At 39.9% G+C, this 13,857-nt stretch overlaps 1 protein-coding gene across 3 annotated transcripts in view; it reads right to left on the bottom strand.

Annotated features, from left to right (window-relative positions):
• Positions 1-13,857, bottom strand: part of LOC146556219 (mitogen-activated protein kinase kinase kinase kinase 4-like) — a 109,885-nt gene that overhangs the window by 47,461 nt on the left and 48,567 nt on the right. For all 3 annotated transcript variants that reach the window (XM_085249431.1, XM_085249433.1, XM_085249432.1), the window contains exon 3: positions 13,284-13,340. In XM_085249431.1, coding sequence (XP_085105557.1) covers positions 13,284-13,340 — 57 coding nt within the window. The remainder of the gene's footprint in view (positions 1-13,283; positions 13,341-13,857) is intronic.

The raw sequence follows: 13,857 nt of genomic DNA, 5'->3' as shown, positions 1-13,857 counted from the left end.
GCAGTCTGGGGGTATCAGTGTCATATGATAATAATGATAATGATCTTGAATCTGTAAATGTTCAGCTTACACACTGCTAAATATTGTTAATAAGGCAAAAGCATGCCAGAATGCACACACAAGTAACAGGAGCACCTGTAAGCACGTACATGTAACACTTTTACAGCCAATCGGTGCCAACTGTTTGAAAGAACTACGGTAACACAGACATGATTTGAACGTGTATAAATTGACTGGCAACTGCTTTATCTATTGACGGCATTTAAAGTGCAGACTTTAAAAGTCTCAGCTGGGCTGTAAAAATGCCAAACAAAACAACGAGCAATCTAGAGGAATATTTACTATCATCTGCCAGACAGTAGTGTCAGCTGATGTATTCATAAATTAAATAGTTCTTATTGTGTGCAGGCTTAAATGTTTTGTTTTTTTGTCTGAAGGCTTGCAGAGCTGTTCTGTGCGCTTTTACAGCACCACCTTTTGCTGTGTTCCTGCATAGCAGATTTACAGCTGAGATCTACACAACTCTTAGTCTCTACTTCTCAAAGTCTTTATTTGACTCCTTATTTTAAATGGTAGGAAAACATTTGACTATGTTTGAGGATTCTTTGCTATGCAAGAACTGGTTTTCATACTTATATGAAAGTCTGGTCTCAGTGGGAAACTTATAAAATGGGCTGTAACTAAACCAGGTTGTTGTGTTGGTAGTGAAAACTAAAAGAGAAGCTAATTTTGCTGTTTTTTTGCATCTACTTGTGAAAGACAGGGCCAGGCAAGAACACAAACAGTGTCCAAAAGAAAATCTAATAAATGTATAGCCCTCCAAACAAACATGGAGACACAGCCTGAATTCAAAATGATAACTGAGCCAAACAACCCCCCCCATGTCTCCCCGTCACACTCACAGGATATTACAGTACAGGCTCAGACACACGTTCAGGCACATAACAAGATCAAGTGATTATTTCTCAATCACGGTGACAAAGCTGGGTGACATTTGTTCCTGAGTGTTTTTGCTTCAGCTGAGCACGTGCGTTTGATCTAGCGACCCAACCGGGAGTGACATGACATGACATTTTCTTTCCAATGGCGGCTGCTTGATAAGCATGAGCTGCAGCCTGGACTCCTTAGTAAACTGCAGCAGCATCATATGTCCACGGAGGAAAGGCCCCGAGGAAGTGCTGGGCAAACTGTTTGGCTTTTCATATCGAAGATGGTGACATTTTAACATGAACACTGCTGATGTTGCAACTCTACTAACCATTCTCTTTATTGTTGTTGCACTCTGGTTGTGTTGCAATAAGATTAAGATTTGCTCTGTTTTATGGAGAATATATGCAGAATCCTTTTCCACACAATAATCCAGGTACATCTTCATACTACGACATATACAAGGTAGAAACTTGTCAATCAGGTTGGCCTGCCCTCCCTTAACCCCGTTTACAACTCCAATAGAGACTGTATCGCACAAAATGATGATCATGCTACTAGAAATTAGAAACTAAGATCATACAGTCATGTTAGGGCTGCTCGATTATGGCAAAAATGATAATCGCGATTATTTTCACTGAAATTGAGATCTCGATTATTTGATGATATTTATTTAACAATAACAATGTATTGAATAATGACTTTAAAGATTGTCAAAATTTAATATAAAATAGTGTGCAAATACTGATAACAGTGCAAATGTTTGCAATATAAAAAATGAATGAAAAATGTAAACATCTATGTTTAGTGAACTTTGCAGTGTTGCTCTGTGGTGCAGCTACGACACTGTAGCAAAGTTTACACACTGTATCTACTAGGGCTGCCACGATTTGTCGACTATCAAAATCGTCGACGACTGATTTAATAGTCGACGTGTCGTTTGAAGCTTTGTAAGATCGCAAAAGACGCAGGAATAATAGCAGGATTTAAGAGTGTAATAACGGACTGAAACAGAAGATGGCAGCACAGCATGTACAAGGATGCCAGCTGCCGTTAAACCCCGAAGAAGAAGAAGCAGCTGTGTCCCAGAATTCATAGCGCGGCCCAGCTTAGTTTCCAACAACGGCGGTAGCTAGTTAGTTTTAATATTACTCTTATTATTCTTTCTGGGTCACAAAATAAACGTTTAACATATTTTCAGGCGAGAATGTAGCTGTGTAAACCTCAAATATCGGCTCAGTTTATCAGGACACCACATATTTTCAAAAGCGCTCCGACGTTTTCGGAGACGTCTGTTACCCACTAGCTCGATAGCTAGCCGGGGGCTAGGTCACTAGCGCCGTGAGAACACCGGACTCCCGGCAAATTGTTTTCAAACCCACCGCCATCTTCCGCGACTCAGGTTAAATATATATGAGTCACTTAGATAAATTAAAAATGTTATTGTTTGGCTTTTTTTTAGTATTTTATTTGTTCCTGAGTAAATCGGTTTGGCTGAGATTAAAGTTATAGTTTTTACACAGCTGAATAAACGTCAAGCAGACAGCTGATTATCAGAAGTGTGAGATGCTGGAGAATATACTCCGGTGTCCTGTTATATTTTAGATAGCAAGGAGTTTATTAGACCTTACCGAAACAATCTGCAAATTTCATTAAAATTGAATAAACTATCATCTTGTCTTTATTTTTAGTTAGCACCTTAAAAGCTTAAAGCTGTAAGCTAATGATAGTTATATAAGAGCAGATGCTGCTGGTGCAATAAGCTGTAGTTTTACGTCCAGTGGATGATGATCTGATTAGTCGACTAATCGCAAAAATAATCGGTGACTAGTCGACTATCAAAATAATCGTTTGTGGCAGCCCTAGTGTCTACTTGATCCACGTCTGACTCCGCGAACCCATAATGTTTCCACACCACTGAAGTTTTCTTTACCTCTCTTTTCAACCAACGGCAGTCACTCTCCTCTCCAAATAACTTCTGCTTAGCTTTCCGAGCTTCCCTCGGGTACTCTTAATTGTTGTGACGCGTGTTCGAAATGCAGAGAGGTGCGCTCGATTTGCCACACGGAGCAGCGCGAGAGTAAAGCACGAGGGGGGGGGCTAATAATCGGCTCAGTCATTTTTAATGATCGTTGAAAGCCCAGATCGTAATCGTGATTAAAATTCGATTAATTGAGCAGCCCTAAGTCATGTGGAAAGTGTCTACTGAGGACACAGATCAAAGTAGCCGAGGGTGATTTTCCCATAAACGTCCATACAAGCAGACCTTTTGCAAACATCAAAGTCCCTCCCGCTGGCCGTTTGAAAGAATGCAGGTTTAAGGCACATGATGTTCACTTTTTAGACCCAGAAGGCTACCACCACTTCATATATTTCATCTATAATAATACAGTGCAAGACAACAATTTTTGTGGTGACCGTTTGGGGACTTTCCACAAAGAAATGGTTGTCCTTCGCTGGTAAAGAAGAACTTCATCACTCTGCACAATGTGTCTGGATGCTCTTTACCCAAGAACTTCAACTAATCTATAATCATACTACATTGTCTGTGAGTAATCTGGCAATCGGTTACTTAGACTACTTCCACACTAGCCCGGATAGATATGAAAACGGCCTTTTCATCTGAAAACGCTTCACACTAACATTTTCAGTCGTTTTCACAGAGTTGTGCGTCCACATTGAAACAGCCGAAAACGCTTACGTTCCAGTCCTGCGCATGCGTGAAGCATGTGAAACATGTGGAGTGACCTTTGTGAAATAGTAGCCCTTATTACAGTTACTCATTAACCTCCTAAGACCCGAACTCTTCCACGGCATGCATTTTTAATTTCTCTTTGATATTTGGGCTGATTGAATGTAAAAACAAAGAATTACCAGATTTTTTTTACCTTATTTTTGTTTTTAAGAAAAATAAGACCATATGAGGATATTAGTTTAAAATTTCGATAGAACAGTAGCAGTATAATGTCCTCGTAAGTGGATATCAGGCCCTTGTAGAGCAAAACTGAGTATTTTGGTCTAAATAACCCAAAATGTGATGACCATATATGTGGACACCAGGTCCTAGGAGGTTAAACCACTTACTGCCTTTGTTTGATTACTTAAGTTTTTACAAATATCCTCATACATCAGCGAGATGGGCAGATAGGAAAAAAAACAGTAATGTGTAATGCACATTTGCACATCGATCACCCAGCCTCTGTTTGAAAACAACAGAGTTTGAAGGTGGAAACGTCACGTTACTTGAAATTTGTGCAAGAGAAGAGCAAAAATGTGACGATGCAAACTATAGCTAGGCCACAAATAACCGTCAGGGTTTCCTAATATAGGGTTTCTAATATGCTTTAAAATATATATAATATAACATATTGTATGCTGTCACTTATTACATGTGTAAATGTTAACTATGATTCACGGCTCTCAGTGGTATAGGCTGTACACAGTGACTCACTGCACACGCAGAGATGCACTTAGGTCAATACAGCTCCTCTGTTCTGTCTGTACCACGCACAACATTAATTGAGCATAATATTAAATTACCCCGAACCCTACAAGTACCTGTTTAACAACCTTTCAAGGTAAAAACCCCCAGGCTATTTACTGCAGCAACCGGGATATCAAATCTCCCCAAACACCTGTAAATGCAACATTGCTAATGACAAGCTAGTATGGACTGACGCCTAACGTTAAGAATTGGTAAAGAAATTTGAGATCAGACTATGATGATCTCAACCACGAAAGCTTTGGTTTAACAGGTAAGTAAAAGAAGCAATGAGTACGTTCATTAGATTAAAAAACACTAAGAGAAACAAGAACCCAGAGCCTGTAGTTTACAAATCAAATACATTTCTGCACTGAGGACACCATCTCACACTTTCAGATGATTTGCTACCAACAGAAAATCTTCTAACCAACATCACACTGTAGTTACATAAGAATAGTGGCCAATTCACCATTGGTTTTACTGCAACTGTAATAAAAATCTTCTTCCTACTCGCAAGTTAATGCCGCTTGATGACTGCCAAGACCTTTATATTTATCCCTGCAGGTAGCTACCTCACTCTGTTGGCTGTCAAATTCAACTTTCTTGTCAAAGGGGATAAGAGTGGCTTTTTATATTTTAACGGCAGGTTCAATCTTATAAGTTGGCGCTGGAAGAAATTAAAACGTGCACGTCTTATCGAGAACTGCAGGAGCAACAAATGACAGGCAGCTGACGGCTGCTACCATTTCTGAATCCGACCCAGAAGTTAAAGGGCAGTTCTGCCAGACTTCAGCATTTAAAAGATAAGAGATGGGTTCACTGGCGACTCCATTGGGTAAATAAAAGCGAGCAGCTCAGTTTCACTATCTCTGATATTCAGAACACCCAGTAAACATCACGTTTGGATAACTGACAGCGCACAAGTTCGTGATCACTTTAAAAGAAGATATTTTCATGCTGTCAGTCATGTGGACAGTATTTCAGAAGCAGTGTTTTTTTTAAACTATTTAAATATTTCTGCACTTTAAGCAGCTTTTAAGTAAAGCTCTATATACTCTGTCACTTCCTGCAGCTAAAAATGAAAGCTAGTTTACTTTTAGCTTCCATTGGACAAATTTTCTGATATTTATTTTTACTTTAACATGCTGAGAGTTTTTAAGGACTTCAGCAGGAGCTTTGACTGTCATAAAGATGATGGGGTCAGTCGGTCAGACAGCCAGCAAGCCAATCCCTTGAGTCACTGTCCATCAGGCAGCCCGCTGGTTACTGCTCCAGCCAGGCAGCCGGTCATTTGGCTAGGCAGGCAGCCAACCAATCAGTCAGAAAGCCAGCAAACCAGACTGCTGGCCAGCTAGTCCTTCTGTTTATCCACTCATCAGCAGCAGGCCCGCAGTTAGCCAGCAGCCGTCCAGCTACTCACCCAGCAGGTGAGCCAGCCAACCTGTCAGTCAACCAGTCGGTTGGTTAGATGAGTAAATTATACTTTGAAAGTAAAAACAAAACTATAAAGGGTGCTAAAGGATGCAGAGAAAGATCCACACAGACACCAGTACCATCTATGGTCAACAGAGCATCCCTCGCCCACAAAATGTCAGTCATGTGAACATTTTTTGTAACAACTGAGAATAATTACAGATGCGGAGACCAGAGTGAAGGCGGAGGAACGCAGCAGGAACATTCTTAAGCATTACCCAATATGGGACATGAATCACAGCTAAAACAGCGGCTAAAGGAGACGAAGACGAGAATCCCCTAAACTGACAAAACACAACAGTGTTCAATACAACAATGCATCTATAACATGCACCTATTTTACACTAAAACACAGCAAAGACATGACAGCAAAGACTTCAAATAGGGAATCTGAAATCACTTTTATTGATTCTGTACTTTAAATTTGTTGATTCTACTTTTGTTTAAAAAAAAAATTACCAGAACCAGCTAATCAAATGCATGCGATCTTTAAGCACTCACGCTTGCCAAAGTATTACTATTATCATCATTTACACATTATTATTATTATTATTTATATCATAACAACATTACTATAACCTTTGATAAATGATCAAAACAATTAATTTACAGTCAAGATTGGTGGTGATTAATTTAATATACAGTTATGAATGAATCATCATCATCATCAACATCAGTTTGTCCAGATCAGACACATAAACTGTGTGTGTGTGTGTGTGTGTGTGTGTGTGTGTGTGTGTGTGTGTGTGTGTGTGTGTGTGTGTGTGTGTGAGAGAGAGAGAGAGAGAGGGGATGAAAAGCAGGAAGTAGCCTGGATGTCAGGCCACAGCTGCTTTAACGAGCAGATGACATCACCCCCTCTCTTTTTGTCACATGTTCACCGTGTCTCCTTCTCTCCATCTTGTTTGCACATTTATCCTGTCCAGCCTCTGTCCTCCTTGCAACATCACTTCCAGTTGTCCTCTATAATGACTCTACTCTTTACTTTCACGTTCATCCATCCCGTCATTACACATCTCACCTCGGCCTCTCTCTTTCACTCTCGCCATCTCTCGCTCTCTGTCTCACTTTCCCTGATTTGTAGTCAGTCCTTCAAAACAAGGCATCCTGAAACTACTCATTATCATTCCAGGGCATGAAATGGTGGGGAGACTCTGTTGCAGCCATATTGCTTCTAAAGTATGACAGCACACAATTTGAGCAGCGCTCACAGAACTACCGACCCAGGGGAGCAGACAGCCGCAAAATGGAAGCATAATGGAAAATGGAAGCAGAGTAGCAGGGAGACTTCTTCAGAGGCCAAAAAAGGTTGACATCCCTCTAACAGACAACCGGGAACATGGAGAGACTTGTTCCAGGCATTACTGGGTTGGCTGTCATACCTGAAAATGCCCCCATGTGGATTCCTCATATATGAAGAAGGGTGATAGAGGGACAAAATCCACAGTATTAAAGTCTTACAAATGCATTTTCAATTTCTGCGTAAGCTAACACTGTGGCTCAGCAAGGAAACACTTTGAGAGAAGCTAAAAAGGCTGAAAGGATGAAAGATCCCAATTTGATTCATCTCACTTTTAGCATTGCTTAAATTAAAACTGTTGGAAATGGATTTATTTTACAAATTCTGCTTTAAACTGGTCTTTGGGGTTAGAATATATGAAACAATTGAGTTACATACATTGATTTATCACACTACATGTTATCAGTCTTTAAAAATGATCCTAGATTGAACATGAATAGTCTTAACCAAAGATATTCTAGATATTTCAGTGAATAAGTGAAAATGCTGACTGAAAAGCACTGAAAGTTGTTTCAAAGGTTTTCAGTTTTAACTACTTGGGAATATCTGATGAATATCTGCATCAGTTTGTATGGGAATCCTTCAATGATGTTGATGTCTCACTCTGAAGTGACGAGCTAAGTTTTCTCAAACCAGAATCGAGTTCTTTTGTTGAACACATCCAAACTGGAGGAACGATTTCAGAAACTTAAACTCAAAAGGTTCAAACTTGGAATTCAGTGTAATAGGTTTTATATTGCCAGACATTTCAAAATGTTTTATTATGTCATTCACTCTTACTGCGTCTTCCACACCTTCCCACATTCACACCTCTGAGTGTACAGGGAGCAGTGGGAGAGGGAGGTGAGTGAGAGGAGAGAGAAAGAGCTCTCTTGGCTTGTGATGTCTTTCAGTTCATGCACAAAATTTACTGAGACAAAAGGATGCGAGGAAAAATGTCTAGAATAGTAATTTATTTCCCGAGGGAAGCGAAAGGCAGAGAGAAACATGCTTGCTGTGGAGTTTTTCCTCTAATCAAGATTGATTTTTTCCCCCCATTAAATTCTGAGTCCTGCTGTATTACATCAAGTCAACAGCAGCAGTGGGAGATGCAGAATGCAGCCATGCTGCAGCTACAATTCCCTCTCTACCTCTTCCGCTTTCTTTCCAATTTCCTATAAGGGATGATGATGACTTCACTCCCTGTCAGTTCTCTCACACGTTCCCTCATTTCGCAAACAACAGAGGTGGTGGCTGGTGAGAGATGGTGAATGATGGAAATGGGGGAGAACACAATGGGCATATTTGTGCCAGAAACTGGAAGAGCAAGGGTGAAAACACAAGCGGGGATGAGAAATTTAAGAAAAAGAGAGCAAGGAGACGACTGATGTAAGAATCTGGAGAATGGATGTGATTGAGCCTGCAAGCAGTGATAGCCCCTCCCATAATCCCACTGCACTTTACATGAACCTTCTCTGGAGGAAGGGGGGGCATTATCACTGATTTCTTCTCCTTGTCTGAGCTTACTCTCTTATGTAATCGACAAACATCCAAAAAGACTTCTTACAATAAATCAGACAGCTGTACTACGGGGACAGACATTCCTAAAACGCAGCATGGGCACTGCTTTTCTATCTAAACTTAAACAGACTGCAAAAATAAGGATTCCTGCACAGGAGACATTAAACTGACGGACATTAAACTGCCAGTTGCTTTGGATGTACAAAGTCACCGGTGTGGCATTACTGGTCTGAAGTAAAGCACAAGGTAAAGAGTTGCCACCTGAAAGCATTACCACACAGTAAAACATAAACAAAAAAAGAAACAGCAATTACAGCTGTCTCAGGAAGCAACACACTACTGTCTCCAGCACGCCACACTACAACAAAAGCACATCCACACATCTAAAACGATGTAATAGCATTTTACAGGCATCACAAGAAACTGCGTGGTGCAGAGAAGCCTGCATACACCATCTCTCTCAGTCTTAAGCACAGGAAGCAAGCTCAGGCTAATTTCCTCAAAAGTAAATGAACAAAAAAAACTGTGGTAAACAGTTCCAACCCTTTTGGAGAGAAAGGATGCAGTATTTCAGTGTCACATAAAAGGCACGAGTACTGCTCCACTTACAGAAACTTCTAGTTTATCATGTAAAAGCCAGGAGGAAGAGAAATCTATGTTAATGCCACTTTGACTGGTTTTGAAAAAACTACAATTATATCTGAACAGCGAGAATCTTTAATGTCTGTTTTCATCTTATTCACTCTGTGGGAGATGGAGAGGAAGACACAGATGTTTCTAGTCAAAACAAAAGCTTCAAATAAATTAGTTTTACCTGTTATAACCAGAACCAACTGTGAATCTGTGTGTTAAACGCCGGTTTAGCTTGCACAGCTCTACCACATTAGCCCAAATAAAAGACAGTGTTTCTGGGGTTTCAGAGGTTTGCAAGTCTGTGTTGAAGCTATTTGTAAATTTGGTACTGCAAATAAATATTTAGTTATAATTGATTTATTCTTCAATATTCTTTATTGTTAGCAGAAGTAAAACAACAACAAAAATGCTCATAAGAGAGCTTTAAAGTGCAAATCGGCACCCTTAAATTGCCTTTATAGTCCAACCAATCAAAACACAGACATGTTATGACTTTAAAAATGTTACATTCTGTCTGAAGCAGTCAAATATGAGTGAATGTTGCTAAAAACATAGTCTAAGAATAATACAATTATCAAACCAGAAAAAGTATGAAGTAATATGAAAATCTCTGTATGCAGCCCTGGAAGTTCAGCTGAGCACAGCCTGAGGAAATGTGTTCTAGCCTCAAGAAATCATCAATGCTGTTGCTGTTTATTGCAAAAGACGTGCTGCCAATAAGGAGCTGATGAAAGTCATTGAGTTACAAAGGCAATTTAGCTCTGCTGTAACCTTCACATTATGACAATTTGCATGAAATCAACATTTTAGTTTACAGTTATACCCGCTCATCTTTAGCGGCCTATTTTTCACACTCTCAGTCTTTTAATGGGGTATTTAAAGGTTTAACAGAAACTTTAAAGCAACTGAGGCTCAGAATGACTTGCTTATATCACAAAGCCCAACCTTGTGCACTGTTACTCTATAGCCCTACTGTTTTCTTAAGTGTCCATTTTTCACCCTCTCTCTCTCTCCCACACTCTCTATACAGAACAGGAAGTGGTATGTGGGTCAGAGCACATATGCAGAGATAAGCACAGGGAATCGAGAGCGTTCCCAGAAACGCACACACATAGGAAAGAAGATGTATAAATGGGAGGTTTTCCATCCATGACTTGTGAGTGCATGAAAGCTCCTGTGGTTCCCATCTCTCTCTCACACACACACACACACACACACACACACACACACACACACACACACAGACATACATATGCATATATACAGTAACTGTTATACTGAATTTGCGTACATGTGCAGTATCTCAAATTTTCCCAATGCAAACAACTTCCTCTGCCTGACAGTCATTCTTGGCCGGTGTCCAGCCAAACAGGCTGTGTTTATTTTATAAAAATGGCTGAAACCGTGTGGAAAAGGGACCACTCAAAACATTTTGGTGGAACGGGAGGAAAAAAAGTAACTGCCAAGACTCCTCAACATGTGTATTTCTCTTCAATGATTCATCTTGTATGAATACATAAACATGTCCCCATCAAATGCTCTTGATCCTTCCTCGTTCCCTTCTTTTTGATCTCTGAGGCTGGATATGTAGATTTGTTCCTGCAGGCCACAGAGTTACACCCCGAGCTCGTGATTGCCGCTTTTAATGTTTTACCGTGAACTAGATTTTTCAAAGGCAACTTCAATATGCGGCATGTGAGAGCCCAGATGTGCTGAAGCTGTAGAGTAAGAGCCTTATGTTTGTTGAGAATACTGCCATGGACTGTATAACCCAAACTGCTTCCAGACACTGGTTTCCAGCTGCTCCTGGGTCATGATTATCCAGAACCAGCAATTTTGATTGTTTGTTGTAATCTTTTTGTTTACTGATCAAAACTGTCAAATAGGCCAGAATACTTGTTGCACTAATACGAATCTGACTTTAAAAACAACACAAAAAACATTTTTTTAATGAATTTCAGAATAACTATTTATAATCTATTAACAGTGCTATACAAAAGTCTTAAGCCACCATTATATAGTAATACGCTATAATAGTTTCCACAATTCTAATAAACTTGAAAGTCAGTATTTGGTATGACCACCTTTATTCTTCAGCACGTCCTGCACTCACTGCATTGACAGTGTGTTTGGGATCACTGTCATGCTGAAAAATGAAGCTGTTGCCAATCAGATGATTTCCAGATGGTATTGCACGGTGGATCAAAATCTGACTGCACTTTTCTACATTCACACGTCCATCAATGTTGACAAGATTCCCAACACCACTGGCTCGGAGGCTGTCATGCTTTTGGACAAGATACTCACTGTTGTACCTCTGTCTGAGTGGCCATGTCTGAAGAATACTTTGAAAGACCCTCCTAAAGGGTCATCAAAATGTGCTGGCAATATGTCCCTATTGCTCTCTTGTAACACAAGAAAAACAAATTTTCTTAAGGTATGTCATACTGCATCATCACAGTCTGCTACACTGCTTCCATTTATGGTGCACATAATGTTGTGCTTTAAAGCTTTTCCCTGTAAACAGCCTTCCAGATTCTGAGTGGAACCATGTTTTAGACAGCCCTGCATAAAGACACAGACTTTAACACTGTCGCTTTCATCCATAACTCAGAGGTGGTCCCAGAAGTTAACTTGGGAGGTGTTACAGAATGATTGAATAGATAATTAAAATTAAATACTCAACAAACAAAAAAAATCAGTGGCTGAAACACTTTCTTTTCTTTCCATTTCAGAATTAACTGACACTACAACATTTCTGAGGTCTCTAACAGTCCCGGAGGCTGATTACAGCACTACCATCTTTGTTACAAATGACCTCTTATTATCACAGAGGACCAATTTCAACAAGGATAGAGTGGGATGCACATTAGATAGTAAGTCTTTAGAGATACAGATGAAACCAGCAGGGTCCTGAAAGGCAGACCGTACAATCCTCTTCAGTGTGACAGTTAACCCAGATTAAAGCTCTGTTGGTACACTCATTCCTCTTTAAGCCATCTGCAGGAACATTTTTCTTCTTGGCTCATTTGGCCATTGATTCAATGATGAGTAAAAAAAAACCCCAAAAAACAAAAACAAAACATCAGCATGAGGTTACTTTAATAACATTTTCTGCTTGTATACACATTAAGGAACACAGAACTAAAAAGGCAGAAACAGCCCTCTGGGGCCCAGTTTAACTCTGTGGATCTCAAAACATTTACATGCACGAGTCTAAAATCATCATTAGCTAAAGTGCCCTGAGAGAAGTGAAAAATCTGCTTGCTTCAAACGTGACCTCCTCAAAGTTCATCTAATGAACAGAGACCACTGTTAAGAGTGATGGAAGCTATGTGATTATATTCCTGACCATTTTTGGAGAGAAAATATTGACATGAGGGTGTGGAATGGAGAGAGGCTGTGGAGTGGGGAAACTGTTTGGTGTTTATCTTGTATGCTTCAGAAAAGCTATTTATTCCATCACATGCAATAAAACTTAGTCTGGAATCAATTACAAATATGCAAAGTACTAAAAGTACTAATGTGCCAACTTCCGCGTGCAGTAGGTTTCATGATCAGGCCTACTAACTTTAAACAGATGTCTGCTTGCAGTTAGAACCAAATCAAATTTCCCTCACAAGACGCCTTTCCAGCACCAAATCTCACGTGTTTATCTATGTTCCAGTGTAATTTGTTTTCTGGATTGAAAGAGTGACTCTTTTCATCATTTTATCTATATAAAAATTTATTGGCTGACAATTACTAAGGCAGGTATTCCTATAGTCCTACAGCCACTGCATCTGTTTCAGTGGAATATAGCTGTTTCTGTAATGGCAGAATAATTTTACTTCATTCAATCCTTCTCGTGACCGGCGTTTGCTGCAGGATTTAACAATCCCACAGTGCAAGAGTGGTTTAGCTGGGATTGAAACCTGATTAAAGACAACAAAAGATTACAAGCGCATGCTGATAGGTGTTACTGACCTCGGTGACGTCCATGACCTTGATGGCCGCCAGCTGTCCCGTCTTAACATGTCGACCCTGCAAAGAAACACAGGAGAGAGGAGAGATGAGCAAAGTGGAAATCTGTATTTTTGTGCATTGTGAACAGCTGCTACTAATGTTTGTGATTAAAGTGTAAGCTTGGTTATAGGACAATTAAGAGCACAATGTGACAATAAAAGTTGCTGCTTTATTGAAGGCCAAGTATATGACTATGCAAATCGACGGTAGTGTCCAAGGCTGAGTACACATGGAGGTTTATTCAGCCGTTCCAAAAAATAAAAACCACATTCATAACAAGTTATTTGTCTCTACAATAGCGTGGAGAACCACAGGCAATAATCCAAACCTTTATCATTTCCAAACAGGCTGAGCACAGTGTTTCCAACGTGGACTGGTGCAAAGAATTAAAACGGTAAACTCATTTTATCCAGGCAGAGCAAACACAGTCTGAACAGCTTTTCCAAATTTAAAGGACATAAACAGCGTGAAATAGTATGTGACCTGAAAGAGGCAATAATGATACCATGCTTCACTACATGTGTGAGTAACTAGC

Source organism: Mchenga conophoros, linkage group LG16 (genome assembly GCF_057382185.1).
Source record: "Mchenga conophoros isolate Kocher_MC1m ecotype Shallow Benthic linkage group LG16, M_conophoros_male_GT1.1, whole genome shotgun sequence".
NCBI lineage: Eukaryota > Metazoa > Chordata > Actinopteri > Cichliformes > Cichlidae > Mchenga > Mchenga conophoros.
The sequence above is the reverse complement of the archived record's forward strand: the minus strand, read 5'-3'. Positions and strand labels throughout refer to the sequence as shown.